Source organism: Ochotona princeps, chromosome 13, assembly GCF_030435755.1.
Source record: "Ochotona princeps isolate mOchPri1 chromosome 13, mOchPri1.hap1, whole genome shotgun sequence".
Lineage (NCBI taxonomy): Eukaryota > Metazoa > Chordata > Mammalia > Lagomorpha > Ochotonidae > Ochotona > Ochotona princeps.
Window position 1 is genome coordinate 6,434,561 of NC_080844.1, and position 23,218 is coordinate 6,457,778.

Sequence of the window (23,218 nt, forward strand, 5' to 3'; positions counted from 1 at the left end):
AAGCTCCTGGCTCCTGGTTCCCAGCTCTAGCTATTGTGGTCATCTAGGGAGTGAACCAGTTGGTAGAAGACTTTTCTGATTCTGAGTTTCAAATAAATTAATTAATATTTAAAAAGAGAGAGAGAGGAAAGATCCATGCCTTTACTAAGGGAATACACAGTGACATTCTTAACTACAGGAACAGGTTGAAAGAAAAGTGATCAAGTAACAGACATGACCAGCCGCCCTCCTGCAGATGCACCTGGCTGTTGTCCAGTGACCCAGACCACCTGTGACCCACCGCCGCTCAGCTGCAGTCCACTCCTCCCCCTCCAAGTCGCTACACTCCAAGTCTACCCAGTGCTAGCCAGTCACCCAGAAAAAGCTAGGATACCAGCAGTCGAACCACGAGGGGACAAGAGCCACGGTCAGCTCGCAGGCACCTCGCCATCTGGTCCTAGCACCTGTTCTCCCCGTGTTATGGCCCATGGGGATGGAGTCATGGTGCCCAGCCCCCGGCGGGCATGAGATGAGCATGGAGCACTGGGTCCAGCCGCTGACCTTTCACGAGGGCCGTCCTGGCTGCGGCCCACTCGCTCCTCCCGTCTGTCGTCAGCAGGCCGATGGGAGGCAGGCGCTGGTCCTCGCCGGAAGCCAGCTTGACTATCTTTCTCAACTGAGTGAACAGATCCCCCTCACTGAGACGGCGGAAATTTATGACAACATCCAAGACGAAGAACTGTGGGACAGACAGGTCGGATGCGTCACTCGCCGGTGGGCAGGATCAGGGGATGCTCCTGGGGTGGGGCAGTGTGGGGGAGGGTGTCGACTCTGGGACATCCCCGCTGGAGTCACCAACACAATGCTGATGACAGCCATAAGGGCTATGTCAAATGCAGCCAAAGGAAAGCTTGCTTGGGTGGGTCCTGCTTTCCCCATCCGCAACTAGCTATGCCATTTGTTGGGGTCGGGAGGGCACAGCTATCATCAGAAAGCAGGGCTGATTAAAACCAGCTGGGGAAGGGCCTAGCACCGTAGCTTAGTGGCTAAAGTCCTCGCCTTGCACGTGCCAGGATCTCATATGGGTGCCGGTTCTAATTCCAGATGCTCCATTTCCCATCCAGCTCCCTGCTTGTGGCGTGGGAAAGCAGTCAAGGACAGTCCAAAGCCCTGGGACCCTACACCCATGTAGGAGACCTGGAAGAAGAAGCTCCTGGTTTCAGATTGGCTCAGTTTCAGCCGTTGCGGCCACTTGGGGAGTGAACTAGCGGACAGAAGATCTTCCTCTGTCTCTCCTCCTCTCTGTAAATCTGACTTTCCAATAAAAATAAATCAATCTTAAAAAGCAAAAATTAGCTGGGGAAAATGCCTGTGACTTAGCAACAGCTTTTACAAATGCACAGTTTGGCCCACAACTTAAAGTAGCATGCGCATGTGCACTGCAGACTGGGTGAGGGTGTGGGCAGCAGGCCAACCAGGGGAGGAGCCTCACCATTCTCCAGAAGGGGGATGGCCAAAGCCTAGTGTCCTTGTAGTGTGGACACACAGCCAGCGTGTCAGGAGGAACCAGAGCGCTCCAGCTAGCTAGGGATGGATCTCAAACACTCAAACACACTGGGAGATGGAGGGGAACAAGCCAATCACCAACTAGGGACTGATGAGGGTGGGCAGGCGGGTGTGAAGAGGATCTCCGTGTCCACGTGTGTGCACACGTGCAGAGACCCATGGGATGCTGTCATTCTGTGACTTCAAGACTGGGGTTAGGAGGGGCGGGTTTGTCCTTGGAATGAAAACCCGGAAAGCTCTGCGTTTTCTTCTCACAGCTAGCCAGAGACAGGTGGGCTGGGGGGGTGTGATGGTGGAATCTAGACACTCCCGGCAGGGAGATTCTGACTGAGCCTCAGGTTGAATTCAACTATCAAACAAACCTCGGCGGGGGGTCGGGGGGAAGAGAGTGACTCTGCTGAAAGTCCCACAGACAGTAGGAAACACGGCCTTCCACCCGAAAAACAAAACCAAACCAAAAGAACCAGGAAACAAAAAACCCCATGCTCTTTTGGTCAGCATGCAGTCTTTGTGAGGACATTTCTGTGGATAAGAGTATCCAGGAACCCTTGTACTCACCTTGTCCCCCAAGCCTCGGGAGCTCGTACTAGCTCTGGGGCACCAGGTGAAAAGCCCTGAGTTGTATGCTGGGCCCAAAGGGGGTCTTGGGCACAGGCCAGACCTGAGAGTCCTTCCCACTTCCAGACAGACCACTTAGCACCCCACTTCCTCATCTGTCAAATGGAGGAGCTGACCCCCTCCCCCCACCCAGATAGAGTCAGGGTCAGGGTAAGCATGGTCTGCCACATGTGCCTGGTTGGCACTCTGGCCATCTCTCTCTGTGTGGTCTCCAAGGATGCCACCGCCAGGGGCACTGCAGGCAAGCAAATCGATGGGCTGGTGCAGGGTCCCTGGGAAGAGGGGACCCAGTACATGCATTGCAAGGAGCTGGGGAGCTAGGACTGGGCCTGAGGCAGCACCTTCTAACTGCTGATTCTCCTTGTTTTTAAAGCCCACTGACAGGAGCACATGACACCACCCAGGAGTAGGTGATGCCACGTTGGGGCCACACTGCCCCAGCTGCCAGTGTACCTTAGGAGTATGGGCTGAGCTCCTTGGGGTAAACAAGGACACATCTCTCATTCCTGGAGCCCAGGGGCAGCAGCGGTGACAAGGGAGGCTTACCTGATCACGGCAGGCTACAATGACATGCTCGGGTTCTGGCATGACACTGCTCTTCTGGGCCACCAGGGTATCCTTGGTGTGGCCGGGGAGCCGGTAGGAAGAGAAGAGTCCGTAGTACTGCTTCATACAGAGGGGTTGTCCGGACAACTGGCCCTTGGCACAGTCCGTGGGGATGGAGTGGCTGCAGGTGACAGTGGAGGAAAGCAGGTGGCCATGCAGAGAGGCCGTTGGAACCCAGTTCTGTTGATTGGGATTTGGTAAACTGAGGCACACACCTAGAACTGCCCCATGGTGTCAGTTACAGAACTCAGGTCTTCCAGAGCCTGTGGAGAGCCCCAGCATTGGTTCACATCTCTGCCAACCCACGTCACACCTGTGTTGCATTGGATATCACCTTTTTTTCCAGGTATCATGGTTACTTGGCCTCCACTTGCACTCTGCACACCACCCCTACACTCGGTGTTCTGTTTAGAAAACTCTTTTCCCTGCTATATCTCTTCTAAAAGTCTCAAGTTCAAGGCAGCAATGTCTCTTTGCACTGTGGTCTCAGCATGTTGTGTGCCTATTCTTCCAACCTCTCTGCCTCCTGTTCACTCACCCATCCATCCATCCACCCATTCATTCACTGCTATCCACTCTCTCACCTGTCCTCCCACCCATCTCTTCATCTATCAACCTCTCCACTTACCTCTCCACATACCCATATTCCATCCATCTACTCACCATCCATGGACCCAACCCATTCATTCACCCATCCACTCATCCACCTACTCATCCATCCAACCATTACTCTTCCACTAATTCATTCATCCATACACCATCTATCCATCTACTCTGACCCATTACCTACCCACTCGCCACCCACATCCATCCATCTCTCCCCCATCCACTATCTATCCATTCCTCCATCTGCCATCCATCTTTCCCCTTACCACCTATGTATCCACTGGTCAGTCAGCCACTCACCTATCCATATGCCCTTCTTTCCACTTATCTACTCACTATGTACCCATCTGTGTACCCTTTTACCCACCATCCACCTGCCCACCACCCGTCCATCCATCCATCCATCCTTTTAACTAACCCATGCTTGCTGGCACCTTCCTGGGACCTGAGATGGAGCAAAACATGAGACCTGAGTCCCTTTTCCTACTGGGAAGGCCCTAGGATATGTAGGTGGGGAGTGGATGATACATGGGAAAACCTTCGGGAGTTAGAGAGAAGGAGTGGCAGGGGCAGAAGGAGGTCGCTGGAGCAGGATCCCTGAAGTTTGGTCAGTGGAGAGATCCCTGAAGGGTGGGATGAACTGTCGCAAACAGCAGGTGTCATATGAGCTGTGAGGACTGAAACATGAACATGCATGCTGAATCCACAAATGCGTGTGCAATGTGATGGAAGATATGGTCTCACGTTCATGCCTGTGTAGTGTTTCTCTAATAATTCAAGTTGTGTTTAAAACATTGAGGGGTCAGGGTGATGGTTCAATTGGCTAATCTGTGGTCTACAAGTGCCAAGATCCCATATGGGTGCTGGTTCTAATCCCAGCTGCTCCACGTCCCATCCCTGCTTGTGGCCTGGGAAAGCAGTACAGGACAGCTCAAAGCCTTGGGACCCTGCACCTGCATGGGAGACCTGGAAGAAGCTCCTGGCTCCTTGTTCAGATCCAATCAGCTCCAGCCATTGTGGCCACTTGGGGAATGAACTAGCAGACAGAAGATTTTTCTCTCTCTTTTTTCCTCTGTAAATCCGCCTTTCCAATCAAAACATAAGTCTAAAAAAATTAATAAAATCATAATATTGAAAATAAACCAATACATACCAGCCCTTCTGCAGAGACAGTTTGAGAGCCAGAAGGGGCTGGGTGAAGAGTGGCTGCAGGGTGAAGGTGGCCAGGACAGGTTCTGTGTGGCCATGGTGGTGAGACAGGGAGCTGTGGTGCAGCCTTGGGCATGCCTGGCTGTTCATTCTGCTTTGTTCATGACTCTGGCTGTATGGGTGTCAGGGAGACCCAAAAAGGAAGCCACTGCTGGGATTGGCAAGTGTAGTGGGCCATGTAGGGGAGGAAAGAGGGAGACAAGGTGAAGCTGAGGAAGAGGAACCACCATGGGCAGGGGCAGGTGGGGGCGCTCTGCATATTGGGTAAAGGATGAGGAAGAAAGAGCAAGCCTGGGTGACATGTAGGACCTTGGATGAGGCAGCTGGGCTGCACGGTGCCCCACCGACAGGTGTAAGACGGGTCAGGGGCCGACGGAGTTCAAAATTTGACTGGCTTTCCAGCAGCAGCAGCAGGGAGACCCCCCGGGCGGGGCTGGCTGAGGGCTGGGTTATCACCGTGGCAGGGGGCCTTGTGCTACCTCCTGCACGCGGAGTTGGGGCCATGTGCTGGGGGCGTGAGTCCTGGGAGGTGGAAGAGTCGTGCCCCTGACAGCTAGGAGAATAGCATAGGAAGTCAACAGCATGCAGGGTCTCGGAGGGTGAGGTCCACAGGCTTTAACCCACCCACAGGTGTCCGGATTCACAGTCAAGTCGGCTAACCCTGGGGCCTGAATTTGAGCCACTCTGCCTTTAGGTCTTGCGGGGAGATGGGCGGAGAGGATTTGGTGGGAAGTTTGTATCTTTTGCCTCTTAGGGGGCTGCAGATCTGAGCCTGGGCCCCCAAGGCTGAGTTGGAGTGGGTACAGCAGAGGGTGAAGTGAGTTTCTTGTGCCTTCCTTGCCCTGGCGTCCCCTGGCTGTGTGACCATAGACCAGTGACTTAACCATTCTGATCTTCACTTCCTCATCTGTGCAAGGCGCACTGCTCTGTGCCTTTCTCTCTAATTCCAGCAGTATCTTTTTGTCTTGCCCAGGACCTCCAGGCTCTTTCATTCTCCCTGTTGATTAAGGACATCTTTGGGTGGGGCCGGGAGAGGGCCTTTCCTCCTGAAAATCCATGCCGCCCCACTGCGTTTGTGCAGCTCTCTCCATCCCTCAGGGCACCCCCAGTTACTGAGCTTGGGAGATTCCCGAGGGACAGAGCTAGCAGTGGAAATGCTGACCCCAACCCCTTTTCCCCATGTCCTCTGAACTCCCAACAAAGGAATCCACTCTGCCTGGGAGCACATGAGGTTTGCAGGGAGTGAGAGGGTTTGCAGAGACCAGGGAAGGACAGTGCACGTCCCAGGAAAAGGCAGCCAGAGCTGGCAAAAGGCAAGGTTCCCCACTCCCAGAGTCCTCTCTGTCCCAGTGTAGCAGGGAGGGAGAGACGTGTTCGCTAACCATGCTGGAGCACAACATTCCCTCACTCCCTGAACCCAGTTGGGGGCCCCGTCCTACCTGTCCAGCAGGGCTTTGTAACTGAGCACCCCAGAGATGAGGCTGGCTGCAAACCTGCAGAGAGGGAGAGGCGGCTCAGCCCTGCCCGCCCCCATGCCCAGTGCCCTCCTGTCTTCCTCTCTTCCTTCCTTCCTAGCTGCTCCTCTCCCCAGCTGCCACCACCACACGCCAGGTCCCAGGAGTGCCTCAATCCCATGTGGCACCTGTTATCTCGCCCTCAAGTCAGAATCCATCACAAGCCTGTGGTTTTAAAAAGAAATGGGAATAGGTGCTCTCCAGCAACAACAAGGGAAGATTAGAACCACCTAGAGGGCAAGCGGGCTGCCAGGGGAGGGCATGGAGCAGCTACCACAAGCCTGGCTGCTGACTTCTTTCTGGGAAGCTAAGACCATGGAGCTGGGTTGCCCTGGAGTTCAGGTCTCCCCAACCCTGGGAGAAGCCAGTCACTGGGTCCCCTTTGTGGTGATGAAGAGCAAAGCCAGTGCTGGAGTGGGGTGGGTGGGGCAGGAGGTAGGTGAGTGAGTGAGGGGGAACAGGCAGCAGTGCCAGGGACCCAGGCGTTGGCTTAACCACCCGTGGATGATGACGCCTGGCTTAATTACATGGCAAAGAAAATGCCTCCTTGGATGCACTTAGAGGGCTAATTGGCAGATATTATTTGCCTGTCCATGTTCCCTCCCAGCTGGCAGCAGCTCAGCAGGCTGGTGTTGAGGAGATTGGGGGTGGCTGTGATAGGGTCTGTGTGTGTGTGGGGGGTGTCTCACCAGCATGGCTGAGCCCTGCCCCCTGAGGTTAAATCAACAAGAATAGGTAGGGGTCTGTTGTCTCCTTAGACCCCCAGGGCCTGCCCTGCTCCCTCTGACACCTCCTGGCAAGCTGCCCCATTTAGTCCTGAGCCACCTAGAGCACGTTAGAGTCCCCCAGGGTAGGGAGACGTCCTTCGCCAGCCCTGCCTGTCACAGGCATGGCCGCCGGTGGCATCAGCCTGCTGGAGGCCCTTCCAGCGGCTCAGTGAGCTCTGAAATTGCAACAGATGGCAGAGGCTCTGCTGGCGGCCACGCCTGCCAGGCAGGGACCATTTCCAGCCCCACCGGAGACTGTTTAGAAGCAGGCTCTGGAGGGCAGCCGCCACAGCTCAAACAGTCCTGGACCTTGTGTCCCAGCCACCAGGGGCCTCAGCCAGGTTGGCACTGCCATGGGGACCTCCATGAGTGGCCACTCCCCTGCTCTCAAGGAGCATCTTCCTAGGAGTCCTCAAGGGCACCCACAGTTAAATGCGGTTGGCAGCTGTCCCGTGGGGCACTGGAACCCCAGGAAGCACACCCTTGTGAGGGTGCTTGGATCCCATGCCCTACCTGGGTGGGTCCCCAAGCTGTGGCCGCACCTGAGCTGGTCATTGGTGTCATAGAAGTGCTGCCGAGCAAAGATGAGAGCTGGGCTGGAGTTGACAGGCAGGGCCAGGCGGTTGTTGAGATACATGTCATGAAGCCAGTACTCAGACACCTGCAAGGAGGTCAGGAGGGGGCACTTTTATCTCATCACCCCCCACTCACCCAAGCAGGTGCACTCGACCTGTGGTACTGCACAATCCCATCCTGGTCACCCCAAGGGACAATCGAGACACCTGTCGGCCTATATATGAGCTGGGTTTGCAGGAGAGCTAGGCTGGGCTACTGCATCCAGTAGCGCATGCATGAGTCAGTTAAGTGCAGGCTGGTTGGGCTTTGCTGCAGCATCCACTGGCAAGTGCCAGGACTGGGTGCAAGTCATGTCAGACTGAACTACAATACCATCTGGAAAGTGCTGAATCATTCATTCATTCATCCATGCTTGCATTTATTCCTTCAGCATACACCTGCTAAGTCCCTGTCTCCTCGCGCCTGTTCTTCCACACCAAAGTTCCTATCCTGTGGGTTTGATGCTCAACCCCTGGCCCCTGCTCCTCACCCAAATCCCTCCCTCCACCTGCCTCTTGCCCCGCATATGGGTCCCTGTGCAGCCCCCTCCCGCAAAGTCTCCCCCACTATCATTAGCCCGTACCCAGTTGTCTGTCTTCTGCTGCCGCTCCAGGAGTTTTTGTTGCAGGGTCTCGCCGAGGCCACCAGGGGCCCCGAACCGCCTTACAATGGCCTGGCTCTTCCGGAACTGCTCTTGGGGCACCAGGTGCTGCATACACTTCAGGTAGGTAGCCAGCGTCTGCTGCAGGGGGGGCACTGGCAGCTTGGGCAGCTCCTGGAAGACAGGATTCCCAGGCACTGGCTGTGCCTCTCTGTGCATGTGTCCCGCCCGTGCCTTCCATTCTGCTTCCCTATCCTGGGGCCAGTTTCTAAGGCTCTGCTCAACGGGATGGTGTGTTTAGGAAATGCTTGCTGCCTGTGTCCTGTCCCTCTCCTCGCACCCCCTCTACCCCTACCCCTGGCCCTGCCCACCCCAGGGAAGCACAACCATAAAGACCCTGCTGTTGGCTTCTGAAAGCTCTGGGATCATGCTTCGATCCAGCTGCGTGACCTTGAACAAGGCATGCCCGCCCTATTTGCCTAGGTCTCTTCTCTTGCAAAGTGGAGGTGATGGCCTCAGAGGAGCACAGAACTAATGGAGGTGAAGGTGCTTAAGTGATAAACCATATAGAGTGGCTCTAACATGCAGCGGTTCTGCCTGCCACCGATGCTGCTCTCTGCCAACCATTCTTCATTTCCAACGGTTCCCAGCTGGGCATCTAGGAGCCAATTGATCTGAAAGGGACTAACTAGTTTCCCAGGGAGGCCTGGAGAAAGAGAAGATATGGGCTGGGAACCATGGCTCAGTGCTGCCATAATGACCGGAATCCCCTAGGACGTTTCCTGGGACCACTGCGCCCGCCCTGAGCTCGCTGGGAAATTCTTCCCAGGTGGGAAAGCAGGTAAAAGGATGGTGTTTTATGTGGGAACTAGGGCTGGGGTGGAGGTGCAGGGGAAGTTTACACCGCTGAACTTCTTCAAGCCTAGTTCCTCATTGGTGGCCTATAAACAACAACTCCTAGCTAGAGGGATACAGAGAACTTCTTCAAGCCTAGTTCCTCATTGGTGGCCTATAAACAACAACTCCTAGCTAGAGGGATACAGAGAGAACTAAGTGGGAGAAGCAATTGGCCCCGGTTAGATGCATTATAAAACCTTAGGACATGGGAGAGAATATTTGCAAGCCATTCATCTGACAAAAGATTCCTAGCCAGAAACTCAACAAAAGCCAAACAGATCTCTTAAGAAATGGGCAAAGGACATAGCCAGCTAATCCTCTACCTGCAGCATAAGTATCCTATATGGGCGCCAGTTCATGTCTCAGCTGCTCCATTCTCATTCAGCGCCTGGCTTATGACCTAGGAAAATGGTGGAGGATAGCTCAAGTCCTTGGGCTCCTGCAGTCATGTGGCAGACCCGAAGGGAGCTCCCGGCTCCTGTTTTGGATTAGGGCAGCTAAGCTCTAGCTGTGAAACAGCGGAGAAAGGAGTCTCCCTACCTCTCCTACTCTGTGTGTGTGCTGCCGAAGCAAACACATCTCCTAGTCTCTGTAAATCTGCCTTTCAAATGAAAACAAACAAACCTTTGGGGGGGGGGGGGGAGGAAGAAATGGGCAAAGGAGTCTAAGACACAGTTCTAGAAGGAAGAAATAGAAGTGGCTGACATGCCTGTGTAAAGATGCTCCCTGTTGCTGGCCAACAGGGAACTGCGAACGCTAAGCAGCCCTGTGCAGGGTGAGGAATGAAAATAACAAAGGTGTAGGGTGAGGAGGGAGGGAAACTTGTGGCTGTTGCCAGTGGGAATGCAAATCAGTCCAGCCATCCAGGAACTGAAAACCAAAAGTCGGTCTACCAGCTCACCCTGCTCACCCATGCCGAGGGAGAGATCCAAAGGAGACACAATCAACACATCAAACAGATGTATGGCCCGATTCCCGCAGCAGCACAGTGGAGATACAGAGCCAACTCAGGTGTGCACGGAAGGACAAATGGGCACAGCAAAGGTGACATATGGGCACTGTGGATTAGAGTGCAGCCTTCAAAAAGAGAATGAAACCTGGGCATCAGCAGCAAAATGGATGGAGCTGGCTACAGGAAGGAGAGTACGCCGGACTAACGTGACACCTTCGCCGTCTCGCATGTGGAGACTTCCTCCCCCTGAACGTACAACAGTAATGACTGGAGATTGGAAAGGATGCCGATAAAGGGAGGCTGAGTGATAGGTACCAAAGCACAGTCAGGTTGGAGTAGCAACAGTAAGTCGCATGAGATATATATATGTATATGTGTATATATATATATATATACACACACATACATACATACATATACATACACATATACGTATATGTATATGGAACACAGGAAGAGTCAGAGGGAGCACCCCAAAGACTCCAAATGCAAAGAAACAAAATGCAAAGACCCACTGCCCAATTTGCTCAGTTTATGTACACATATGTACCCCATTACAAGGTATCCCATGTTAGCGACCACTTTACAAAAGGAATCATTGGGGGTAACACTGTTGTCCCAGGAAACCTACCATCTTTGGGACCCCCACGTGTAGCCGGAATCCGGACAGGACCTCTCCACTGCCCGACCTCACCTCCACTATCTGCCTGGCAGAGAGGACACCCCCTCTTCCTCTAACCTAGCGGAATCACTTAGGGCCTTAGGTGATTCTTCTTCGCCTTTGTGACTCAGCCAGGGCAGGAAATGCTGACCTATCCACAGGTGAGGACACGCAAAGCCGTGGAAGGCCACCTAAAAAGTCAGGTGGCAGATGGAGGACACAGACCCCTTGCCCTGCTCCTCCCCAGCTGTCACTCTGTCTGCCCCGCCCCTTTTCTTCTCCCTCTCTCAGCCGCTGGTTTCAGGCAAGCAGCATTTTAAACAGCATCGCTTAGGCTGATGGCTAGCAGGCTACCTTCCAGGGAGCAAGGGTGGAGGGAAGGGTTTCTTCTCTGATGCCCCTCCCTGCCCTGGTGAGCTGTGAACTGAGGGGTCTTGCAGGGTGTGCCCCCCACCCGCCCCCGCTCTGCTTCGCCCTGTCCTGCCCAGGCAGAGGCTGATGGCATGAGTGTGCATTGACGGAGTGGGTGACGGCCATCCACCTGTCTGATCCTGTCTCTGGTGCTCACTGCCCCGGCAGAGGGTGGGGTGTCGGTGCCTGCTAGAGGTTGCTCCTGCCCCAGGGAGCAATGCCAGCACAGGCCTGGGCAGCACCTCAGGGCTGCCCATCCCCATCCCAGGCACTTCTGTTCCTCCTGCTCTTGTGGTCTGGGGTACAGGTTGCAGGAGGAGGGGGGAGGCGGGGAGAATGGGGAGAGGAGGTGGAAAAAAGAGCAGAAAGCCCAGCGCAGCTGGTGATCTGGCAAGAGGGCCTGCTTGTGTGTCAGGCTGGAGCTCGGTCAGGAGTGACCATGCTGCTCTGGGCTTTGGGCTCAGCCCAGTGGGTGGGTGGGCTCGCAGATGAAGCAGGAAGGCTGAGCATGGGCATCTGAGCCTCACGGGGCTCCTTCTCAGGCTTTCCTGGGCTCTGGAGCCTATAGATGCAGGATTTCTTGGGAAGTTTGGGCTGGACGCAATTTCCACTGCAGTCCAACTGGGGCAGGGAGTACGCCATGAGCCACAGACAACAGCAGAGACTTGGCTGGGCTGCATATGTTGGGGGACAAACTGTCATTGACAGCCTCACGGGGGAGAAACCAGAAAGTTCTAATCAGAGCCATCAAAGAAAATTCTGATGGGACCAGACCAAGGCTGAGGGGAGAGGGGGGAAAAGCCAACAGGTGCAACAACGAAGACCAGGCAGGAAGGAAGATGCAGGCCTCTGAGAGCGTAGCCTGGTGCAGGTGGTGGCCAGGGCCCCTGGGCTGAACTAGTGTCCAACAGCAGCTGGGGCTGCGAGAAGGGAATGAAGCCTCACCCATAGGCAGCTCTACTGGGAGTGAACCTGGGGTGGGATGAGGCTTTTCTAGGAAGAGAGCTGGTTCCGGGTCCAGAGTCAGGGCTTTCCTTGGGATTAGGAAGTCTGACTGTAGCAAGTCTCTGCTTGCCCTGAGGCCACTCCCACCCAGCTCCCAGGCCTTCTGGGCTCCAGGCAGGGCCTAGAAAGGTAGGGGGGAGTGGGACTCCGAGCATCACTCACAGGCTCCTCCTCACTGCTGGCCATTTTCGTTGCCATTTTCTGGGAGACTTTGTCCAGGATGGGCATCTTGGGGACTCCTGGGCTGGGCTGGGCAAGCAAAGGGGAGACCTGGGAAGAGAGAAGTGAGGGCATCAAGGCATGAATCACAGTGGTGTGCCACAAACTCTCCCTTCCCACAGTAGGATTCCCACCCCAGCCCTGCGAGGAGGCTAGAGACCACTTGTAGCATATTGAGGTCTCACTCTCCAGCCTGGATCCAATCTCAGTGCCCACCTCCAACACCCCCTGCAGACCCCAGACCTGGCCCCTGAGCATGACTATTCTCTCTGAGCCCCCATAGAGGAGAGGGTTTGCAGGCACCCTCCACCTGGGACCTGACCCCAGGGCAGCAGTGAAGGGATGAGCAGGGCTGGGCTTGCCTCCCCTCCAAATGTAGGAGGGGCCTCCTGCAATCCTCTCTCTTAGTTCATGCCTGGGACACAACTGCTTGGCACTTGGTTGAGTCGAATCCAGACCAGTGCGTGATCTCGGGCTGGCATGCAGCAGGTAGATGATGGCTAGCTAGCTAGCTGAAGAGGAGGGACACGTGGTACATGAATGGATATGTGTGTTGAATGGGTCCAACGCCCTTGAAGGCTCTCTGCTTGAGCAGGGGCTCTGGGCACAGTGAGGTGGGGGCGGCCCCAGGGTTTGCTGGATGAGCTGTGAATTAGCTGGTCTCTGGTCTGGGCTCCTGGGAGCCTGGATAGAAGCAATAGAAGCAGGTTTGGAAAGTACAGACCAAGAAAAGTAAGACCAGTTTTTATCTTGTCTTTGTTATTAGAGGAGGGGGAGAGAGAGACACACACACACACAGAGAGAAACTTCCACCTGCCAATTCCTTCCCCACACATCCACAATGTCTGAAACTGGGAGCCAGGGACCCACTCAATCCACAACTCCCTTGCTGCAGGACTGCCCAGAACCCAACTACCTGAGCCATTGCTGCTGCTCCCAGGTGCCCATTGGTGGGATCAGCAGCAGAGCTGGGACTTGAATTCATGTGCTCTGAGACACAGGTGTCTCTACCTGGCATCCTAACTGCCTAAATGCCCACTGCCCAAGGCCAGTTTTGAAGGTGGTGGGAAGCATTCTGAGGTGCCCCAAGAGGCACACATGCACAACTTCCACCAAACGCACCCACCATTCCCCCCCCCAAGAACCTACAGCTCGTCGAATTTAGCCTCTTATACCACCAACAGCAGTCCTGCCTAGTGCAGAAGGCAAAGGAGGAGACAGAACACCCAGAAGCACAGCCAGGGTAGGAGGCAGTGCGTGTCTGTGGCACGGGGCAGAGATGGTAAAATCCTGGCAGGCAGGGGCAGGGTGATCCCAGTCGGTCGCCACTACTAACAGAGGTCTGACTTTGGCCCGTGACACACTTTCCTATTTCTGTACCTCCTAGCCAGATGTCTCAGTTCTGCAGGTGGAAACTTAGCAGCATCTCCCTGCCTAGCAGGCTAGGCGTGTCCATATTCCCCACGAAGAGCCAGGGACCTTAAACAGCTCCACACCCTTCCCCTTTCCCAGATTACACTGCAAGGTGCCACCTGCTCTTATCTCTCTGACCGCCAGCAACATATCTCAAGGTGCCAAGTACTCAAAACCCCTCAATTCACCCTCGAGTTGTATCCCTGGGACACAACTCCCCATCACAGAACCTGGGCAGGTGCATCAGGGGTTGCCCAGGACTACAAGGAGTTGCCCAGGACTACAGCTGAGCCCAGTGGAAGGAGCCCTGCAGCCCCTCGGAGAGGGCGCCTGGACAAGGTAAGGCCAGTGTCTCTTCTGGGTGCCCAGCCTCCTGCCGGCCCCCCACCCCACCTCCCGCAAACTCAGGTTTTCAGGATCCCGGCTGACCCTGGTATGGTAGTTTGCGGTGGTCCTGGCCTGTCAGCTCCCATGTAATCCAAGCAGCCGCCATCCGGGCCTCCTAAAGACTGCCTGGAGTAGGGGTCTCCAGAATAGAGCACCCAGCGCCCAGTCTAGTCTGGTCGGGCATCACCTGGTCGCGCCCCACCGCCCACTCCCTCTGCAAACAGCTGAGTCGGTAGGCGCACGCGCACCATCACCTCCAGGGGCCGCGGACCCTCCTCCTGCGCACGGCTAGCACAGACCTCGGCCCTCAGCCGGTGTCTGGCCGGCCACGGGGAGCTCAGAGGCGCGGCAACCCAGAGGCTCCAAGCACTCCGCAAGTCCAAGCTCCTGGGCAGCACCATCTCGCAGCCTCCTAGCCGTTCCCCTCCCCCTAGCCTCCCCCGACGGTCACCACGGTACCGGACTCTGAGGACCCAGCGAGTCCCAGGGCCTCTGAAGCCCGGGTTGCGATGACGGCACAGCGTGTCCACCCGCGGTCCTCCGTTCCCGGGGCTCCGAGCCCAGCCTGCACGCCCGGCCCTTCTCACCTGCTCTCCCTGGCTCCACCGCCTTGGTCGCCGCAGCACAGCACCAAACAGGACGCGGACGTAGGGTGGGGGTGGCGGGGGCCGGTGTCGCCAGTAAGTGTGGGCGGGGTGGGAGGGGCGCGTCGGTTGCGCAGGGGGGCCGCCGCCTGGGTCCTCGCTGGAGCCTCCGACGTCGCTGGGTCTCCGCGGCCGCCCGACTGTCTGCTGGTGAGCCCGACGCGCCTCCCCTCTTTGCTAGCGTCCCTCCTCCTTCCCGAACCCCTCCCCGGCTCCCTTCCGCTCTCTGTCATCGGTCCCCCCCACCCCCTCCCACCGCCCGGTCCCCGGAACCTGTCCGGACGGCTTCCCGGAGGAGCTCGAGAAGGGCGCAGGGAACGCGGCTCCACCCCTGCCCGCTGCCCCCTGCCCAGCCCGTCCCACGCCTGCGCTCCCCCAGCACCAAGATGCCCGCCCGCCAGCATTTGCTCACGCAGCAGTCCTGGGGAGGATTGGGTCGGAAGCAGTCTGAGCGGGTCAGAGGCAGTCTGAGCAGGCCAGGCCCACACCCTTCCTATACCCTCTTATAATATTAATACTAATAATAAAAAGTAGAAGACCTGTTTGGTCCCTCTTTGTCACCGTCCCATCCCAGCTGGCGCTGGGGGATGGGAGGTGGAATGGAGGGGTCTCTCCTGAGGACAGATGGGGGAGGGTGCTTGGAAACCCGACCCAGGGACAAGTAAAACCACTGCCTCCTAGATAGAAAGCCCCCAAAGAAGTACCCACAAGGACAGGCCTCACTCAGATGCACACTCAGAAGGGGAAACACACACACACACACACGCACACACACACACACACCAGGGACAGACAAGCTTACTTTGGCAATGCTGGCACAGGCGCCCCCGACCCAAGGACCGCTCCATGGATTCTGGACCTTGGTGGCAGTGGTGGAGGGGGATGCCCCCAGCGCCAGCCAGGGCTCTCAGGACCGGAACTCTCTAGACCGGGCTTGGAAACTTCTAACAACGCCGGGTAAGCTGCTTCCATTCGGGATGGGCCGCGGTGGCTGGCACCAGCTCGCACACTCTGGTCCTCTCCCTTCAGCACCCGGACCTGCTGCGATGAAGCGCCAGCGGCCACCTGTTCCCTCCCCCCTTCCTGGGGAAGCCCCGGTTCTCCAACGTTCGCGCGCGCACACGGACACAAACACACCGCGGATGCCGTTTTGCGGGCCGCAAAGCCCGGCCGGTGTGTTTCTTCTTCCTTTACCCGCAATGGCTGGCCTCCTGTTGCCTCCTTGAAGGCCGGACGGGGCGGGATACGGGTGGGAAGGGAAGCCTAGGTGGCCGGCACGGGAGTGTCCTCCGAGGGCGGAGCCCGGTGCTCCCAGCCCCGGCAGGTCCTGGGCTCCCCCATGCGCCACCCCTTAGGGCGCTGTACTGGACCCCAGCGCACAGAGGCCCTGTTTCCAGCTGAGCGGAGCGCGAGTTCTGGGGGGCGACGACCAATAGGAGTCCTTGTCCTAGTTGCAAAGGAGCTACAGGCTTCTCACGCGCTCAGGTTCGGGAATGGGGAGGCTTGGTGAGGCCGACTCACTTACCACACTGTCCGGGGAGATGGGGCCCTATGCTCTGGCGCCCATCCCACCAGTAAAGAGACTCGAGCTCTTCAGATAGATAAGGTTTATTAATTCGGAACAGAGGCACCGGCGGCGCAACGCAGGCTGTGTTTGGCACAGGGAGAAAAGTGAGGGAGAGACAGATGTACCGCGCTCTTTACATGGTGAACGGTGAGGGGTTAGGGGCTCGAGGTGGCGGCTCGTAGGTCTCCTCCCGCCCCCTCGGCTTGGAGTACAGCCGCCGACCTTCCCCTGCCTCGGTGCTCCACGCCCGGTCGGACCAAGGAGAGGGGCCACTGAACGGGTCACTAGGGGGAGGTTCTGGCAGGGACGCTGCAGAGCGGGTGAGGCGGGGGTCCTGGTTACAGGAGGCGGGCCCTGAGTTTGAGCTGGCCAGTGCGCCCCCGGTGCAACTCCTCTCCTTCCCCTTCCTCTCCCCACTCCCCTCCTCCCCTCCACCTGCCCTAACCCCGATGGTGGGGGCGGGGCGGCCCGAAGCAGGAGCGGAGACGGCTAGCTGCGAGTGTAGTAGTAGTCGTAGTCGTCCTCGCACGCGTCCAAAGGGTCTGGCGGGTCGCCTAGCTCGCCGACCGGGTCGGGTGCGGAGCGCTCCCGCAGGCGCACGGCGTCGTAGAGGCCCTGCGGCGGCTCGTCCAGCAGCACGTCGCGCTCGGAGCGCGAGCGCGTAAGGAGGCCTACGTTGCGCAGCAGCAGCAGTACCGGCGCGTAGAGCAGGTTGGCCAGGCCCATGCCCAGGCTGAGCTGCTCGAAGCCCAGCGAGTGTACGATGTGGCCCGCCACAATGGGCCCGAGCGCGTAGGCCACAGAGTAGGAGATGTCGGCGATGGCGTAGACGCTGCCGTAGACGGAGACGTGGCGCACGTCCACGAGGAAGGCGAGCGTGGGCAGCAGCGCCGTATCCACCAGCGCGATGCCAAAGCAGAGGCCGCACAGCGAGACCACCAGCGGCGCGAAGGAGACGCAGACGGGCACGAGGCAGGAGCTGGCGCCGATCACCGCCAGCCCGAGCGCCCCGTAGAGCCACTGCAGGTGGGGGTAGCGCGCCGCCAGGCGCACGGTGAGGTAGACGCCGAGCACGTGCGGCACGAAGGCCGGCAGCCAGACTAGGCCCATCTGCCACTCGGACGCGGCCATGGTGTGCTGCATCCATGTGGCGATGGTGGGCTCCAGGAAGGCGAGGGGGATGTTGCAGGTGGTGAGCGCCCCGGCCACCACGGCGATGTAAGGGTCCAGCATGAGGCGGTGGATAGGTGTGCCCACCGGCAGGTTGGCGCGCGCCCGCGCAGCCGCCGAGAAGGGCTTGGCCACGGCCAGGAGCAGCAGCGCGTCTAGCAACGAGACGGCGGCCAGCACCAGGAAGGGCACCCGCTTGCCGGCGAACTCGTAGAGGATGCCGCCGAAGGGCGGCGCTACCAGGCTGCCGAAGCTGATGAAGGCGAGCGCCACGCCCAGCGCGCGGCTCCGCTCGGGCTCCTCGGGGTACTTGTCAGCGATCATGGCGATGCCCGACGTGTCGGCGAAAGCGGAGCCCAGGCCCTGCAGGCTGCGCGCGGCAAACAGCGTGGCGTAGTCCTCCGCGAAGGCGAACAGCACGGTGGATGCGAACATGACTCCCAGGCCGATGAGCAGCGGCACGTCGTAGCTCATGCGGTCGATGAAGGGCCCGCTGAGGGGGTTCACCAGCAGCTGCAGGATAGCCTTGGAGGCGAACAGCAGCCCGATCTTCACGTCTTCGCTCTCGGCCGGGTAGCGCGGCCGCAGCAGGCCCGACACAGCCGGCCGCGGCGCAGCCGTCGGGGCAGCCGAGGCGTTGGCCGCAGAGGCGCTGGTGTTGTCTGGGGCTGGTGTCGGCGTCGGTGGCGAAGTGGGCACCCAGGCCTCGGTGGTGGGCGTGGGGTCGTGGCGGCCGCCACGCATGGAGGCGATGTAGTCCGGCACGATGGGCACGATGACCATGTACAGCATGTTGTCCAGCAGCAGCGCCACACACACGATGACCAGCACCAGGCGCCGCTGCCGCCGGGGCTCCTGCAGCACAGCGCCCACCGCCTGGGACAGCTTGCTGGCTGCAGCCCGGGCCTGGCCCGCGGGCGCCGCGGATTCCATGCCCCCTACCCCCCACGAGGCTCTTCTTGCGGATGCTTATCCAGCAGGTGAGGGCGCCGACGTCCCCCCGCAGTGCAGAAAGGAGAGCGCGGGACTTGGTGGAGGGTGGATGGGCTGGGAAGCGCGGTCCTCGCCGCGCAGAGCACCCTGTGCCTCAGGTGGCTGCACGGCGCATGGCCCCGTGCCCCGGGAAAGACAAGGGCTCCGTCCCGCGAGGCGCCGCCGCCGCCGCGCCCTTGGCCGGCCCGAGGGACCCGCCGCCGCCGCCGTGCTCAGGGGCGCTGAGAGGCTGCGGCCGGAGACTGGCCGCGCTGCGCACGGGGCGCACCCGGAGCTGCCCCCGCCGCGCTGTGAGGCCGCGCGCACCGGCCGAGGGGCATCGCCGCCGCTGTCGCCGCGCTCCCCTCCCCGCCCCGCGCGGCCGCTCTCGCCTCCTCAGCCGCCGCCTCTTTTTTTTTTCTCCTCCTTCGCTTCCACTCGGGGCTGTGACGCGGTGAGTCCCGGCCCCCAAGTGGTGCCCCGGCCACTTGCGTGGCTCATGCTAATGCGACGTCGGCGGGGCGGGGGCCGGGGGCGGGGCGCGGCCGGGCAGGGGTCCGCTCTTACTGCGTTTCAGGGTTGGGAGCCCCAGTTAGGGGGTCTTTGTGAGGGAAAGTCCCGGAAGGGACAGCCCCTGGGGTGGGGGATAACGGGGTGGGCGCGCCGCACAAGGCGCCGGCACTCGCGCCCCCTCCTCTTGGCTAAGTCCCCGCGGGGCAGAGGGACGGACCAGCAGGTTCCCCGCCGCCCCGATCCCCCCCCCCCGGAGAGGGGGTGGGGGCCGGGGACTCTGGATTTCCGCCGCGGCCTGAGTCGGTGCGCAGCGGGCAGGGAGCCCCCGAGGTGAGCCGAGTCCGCGTCCATCTGTCCTCGCAGCTGGCACGGGGCGAGCCGCGCGAGCGGAGGGACTCCCGGGCACAGACCCCCTCCCCAAGTTTTCCTCTGGCCCCGCCCCCCGCATGAATCACCCCCGCCCCCTCCCCAGGAAGGGAGGGAGGCTGGGACAGACCGGTCCTTGGGCAAATTGTCACAGCAGAAAAACAGACAAAAAAATTCCCCACTAGGAGCATGTGGGGACCGGGGGGAGGGGGGGAGAGGTGGCCTCGTCCTTTCCCTGGAACCCCCAGGATTAGTCCGGGCGCACTCTGGGCCCAGGAACCTTGAGGGTTCCCCAGCTCTACCTCGCCCCTCCACGTCTCCCCCCTCCACTGAACTCCCAGACCCTCCCTCAGCTTCTCCGCGCCTCCACCCACTTTTCCAACCTCCTTTCCCCATCAGGAGTGACGTGGTCTGAGTCCTTCTGGGAGCTGTGGGGTCTGGGCGCCGCGCCCACCCTACCCCTGTCCAGGCAGGGAACAGCAGGCTAGGCTCACCGCGCCAGAGGCCCGCAGCACGGAGGCGTCTTCTTTTCAGCCCACACCTGACCTGGTCAGTCCCTGCTCTACACTGCGCCGCGCCACACTGCGCCGCACCTGATGCGTCCCCCTGAAGGGCTTTGGCCGCGGATGGCCCCTGGAACCGGTGTTCGAGTCCCGATGCTGGCTGGATAGAAGGTGGCCCCGCGGGGCCTACTTTGTTGAGGTTCTGGTTTGCTTATTTTTTTCCCCCTCCCCACCCTTGTGGTCAAAAAACAGACCAAATAAATGCATGCGGCCGTTTGTGCCCCATGCACTCCCGACCCCATAGGAGACCCCAGGACCCGGCGCCAAAGAACAGGAGCTTTATGGGAACTCCAGCAGCTTTCACCTCTTCCACCTGCTTGTCAGAGTACCCCACCTCTGGAAATGATTTGGTGTCTGGGTCCCTCAGTTGCTTTATCTCTAAAAGGGGTTGATGGGTGGTAGCTGCCATGCAAGTACCTGCCTGGCACACACTGGAAGCATTGTAAGGTACTGCTGGCACACACTGGAAGCAGTGTGTCAACTCGCCATTGTCATTGTTGTCTCTGAAAGGTGCCATTCACCCTCATGTCACCAATATAAGAGGGTCTATGTGAGGAGCAGGAACAAGAACCCCCATCCCCATCCCCAGGAGTTGGGGTGTCCTGGCTACCCTGCTGACCCTGCAGGTTAAGGTGGGTGCTATGAAGCTAGACTCGGCTGGGGCTGTCAGAGCATGTGGAGGGTGTTGGAACGTTGGCAGCCGACCCTGAGATGACTGTGGTCTGAAGTGATGGAGACGGAGTGTCAGACCTGAGACAGTGGCCCTGCCAGCTGTGATTGCCTGAGCTCTTGCCCCGCCACCTGGGGCAAGGAGAGGCGTCCACTGGCTGACCCTGCTCTGTAGGGCCCTCTGTCCGAGACAGTTCCATGGCACTGAGGCGTGGCCTGCGGAGACCTTGGCCGAGCCCCTGTCTGGGTCTGGCTCCTAAGAGGTGGGGAGACAGACACTCAACTTTGGACAGGAGGGATTGTGGCCAGGGGTGTGGGGGGGTGGTCACTGGGGGTGAGAGAACTTGTAAGTTTTAATTGGTGCATGAACATTCTGAGCTCGCCCCAACAACCCCCTGTCCTTCCTGCAAGCCTCCCACCTGCCTAGTTCTGCAGGCATCTGAGTGTGAGATCTTGGGGTCTTTGACTTGGCAATTATGAGGCTTTCCAAGGGACAGGCAGCCTTCCAGCCCAGAGACAAATGATTGTTTATGCCAGTGTTGCCTGCCCTGTCTAAGGCAAAAGGGAAGAAAAAAAAAAGCAAGAGGAAAGGGTTTAAGGTAGAAGCCGGGATCACAAGAAGGGAAACTTGCTTCCCTGGGCTTCACTGGAGGCAACTCTTTTCCCAGCCCTGTGGGACCCACGCGGTCCCAGTATGTTCTTGAATTCAGGCCCCCTCCAGTACTCTGTTCCTGTGTGGTAGGAAGCAGACACATTCATTATGATTTTCCCTGCACCAGAGACAAAGCACGTGCAGTTCTACTCATGCCTCCCTTAGAACTGTGCAGCAAGGATGCTATGGGCCACATCTTACCCCAGGCTGACGGTGGAGGGGTCCCAGTGGCAGAGCCTGGCTTTCCCCCTGGGCTGGAGAGCCTGTATCCTGGCACTCACGCTGTGTTCTTGTGTCCCTGCTGCTGCTCCACTGCAAGCTGACCACCCCTGGGTCACACACGAGAGGAGAAGCAGGACCAGGCATGGTAGACTCTGCCACCACCAAAGTTCCAGATCATGAGGCAACCTCCGTGTTTCATCAGCCTTAAGGACCAGAGTGCAGGGGACACCAGGGGGCAAGGACCCTTTTCAGCAAAAGGCTAGAGACCCAGAGAGGCATAGGAGGGCTGGGGAGCATCCTGTATCCCAGGATTCCGACTTGTGTAGGCGGGAGCTGTCCACGGTACTGGCCCGGGAGATGCCATTTGCCATCCAGCCTCCTGCAAGGGGAGGCACCTATGACATCTCCCTTTTTACCTGATCTTTTGATTAATTCCTTTTGGGGGGCTTCTCCCTATCTTACCGGAAGAAGGGAACTTCCCATCCGGTTCTGTAGGAGAAATGGAAGGCATTTTCTCTCCATTGCTTCCTCGATCAGATCCAGCAATGTTGCTACAGGGTATATATTTGGTGCTTAATGCATGCTCAACCAGTAAAAGAAGGAATTTGTTAGAGAAACACACAAAACTACTTACTGTGTGCCAGACCCTGCTGTGAGCACCTTGCAAATCCTAACTCATTGAAATTAGCTCACCAACCATCCCCAGGCAGAGCTAACAGGTGGTGGAGAGAGATTCAAACACAGATGCTGTAGCTCGGCATCCAGCTATCAGTCCCCCAGGGCACAAGACTGACTCGGAAGACCTTAGCTGAGTTCTGGGGCTGAGTCAGAGCTTTTACATTTGTTATGGCTTCGTTGTTGTGTGTGAGCTCAAAGTTTGGTGATTTCTGGCTGGCAACCCTGGCCTTGGTCTGATGGAACAGAATCTGCTGGACTACTGTTGGAGGGGCATGGGGGAGTTTGTTGGAGAGTGGGGAGGCCGAGGCAGGTGTGGCGGCCTTGCTGTGCGCAGTGCCTGGCTGAGTGTGTGTGTGATCTTGGGTGGGTCCTGAGGGAACAGCTGCTGCTTAATAGGGAGACACTGGGTCAGCCTGGCTTCGCTGCCCAGACGGTCGGTCGTGGGGGGTCACATCGTTTTCGGGGCTCTGCCATTTGCTGCTTTGGCGATATGTCTGACGCCAGCAGTGTGAACCGAGCGAGCGCATTGCTTGGTGCGTGGGTGGGGTTCCTGCTCCTGATTTATGATTTCTTTGTCTCTGTGGAAGCACTGAAGTACAGCGTTAGATCCCAGGCAGCCCAGGAGCCTCTGTGGATTCCAGCACTGGGTGAGGAGCGGGGCAAGGGAGGGGGGTGCAGTGAGCTCAGGCTTCGACCATCCCCCTCCCCCGCAACCCGTACTGTTTCCGGAGGGCCTCAGGGCCTCAGCACCACTTAATTAATTTAGGTTTCCCCAGCCGCATATTCTCAGATGCAAAAAGAACGGAGCGGCCATCCCAGCCTTTCCGGGAAAGCTGTGAGTCCCCTGGCCGGAAGCCAAAGGGCTACGTGCCTGCCTGGCTGCCCTTGGCCAGCCCGTCCTGGGTGGCCCAGGCTGTCTGCGCACAGCAGAGCTAGGCTGCAGCCTGGAATTCATTGTGGGCAGGCCCTGGAGTTGTTCCTTTCTGCAGAACCTGGAATGGGGACCCCCCACCCACTCGCAATCCCTCTGTCTCCCCCAGGATTTGTGGTAAAAACTGGTGCAAGCCAAGGCTTGTCTTCCTGCCGCTACCGTGGTTCCCCTCCCCGTGCAACAAGGCAGCTTTATTATTGCCTCCTAGCCTGGAGTCAACATCTCTCTCCACGACAGGGCGGTGA

General features: G+C 58.5%; 2 protein-coding genes across 3 annotated transcripts in view; both read right to left on the reverse strand.

The window, feature by feature from the left end:
* CHAT (choline O-acetyltransferase) overlaps positions 1–12,250 on the reverse strand; it is a 44,981-nt gene extending 32,731 nt beyond the window's left edge. Inside the window, exons 1-6 of one of the 2 annotated variants that reach the window (XM_058671400.1) lie at positions 12,170–12,250; positions 8,064–8,252; positions 7,408–7,526; positions 6,024–6,077; positions 2,710–2,890; positions 541–718 (exon numbers count right to left, since the gene is read on the reverse strand). In XM_058671400.1, coding sequence (XP_058527383.1) covers positions 541–718; positions 2,710–2,890; positions 6,024–6,077; positions 7,408–7,526; positions 8,064–8,252; positions 12,170–12,235 — 787 coding nt within the window. In that variant the 5' untranslated portion in view covers positions 12,236–12,250. Of the gene's footprint in view, positions 1–540; positions 719–2,709; positions 2,891–6,023; positions 6,078–7,407; positions 7,527–8,063; positions 8,256–12,169 lie in introns of both variants that reach the window. The other variant, XM_058671399.1, reaches the window with a different exon arrangement.
* Positions 12,251–16,703: 4,453 nt separating this feature from the next.
* On the reverse strand, positions 16,704–18,588 carry SLC18A3 (solute carrier family 18 member A3). The gene has a single exon (XM_004583320.2). It carries the CDS (start codon positions 18,338–18,340, stop codon positions 16,727–16,729), a length of 1,614 nt encoding a protein of 537 aa, XP_004583377.2. The 5' UTR covers positions 18,341–18,588; the 3' UTR covers positions 16,704–16,726.
* Between the last annotated feature and the right edge of the window lie 4,630 nt (positions 18,589–23,218).

Coding starts and splice junctions, on each gene's coding strand:
- SLC18A3 (XM_004583320.2), bottom strand. CDS start 18,340: ATGGAATCCGCGGCGCCCGCGGGCCAGGCCCGGGCTGCAGCCAGCAAG.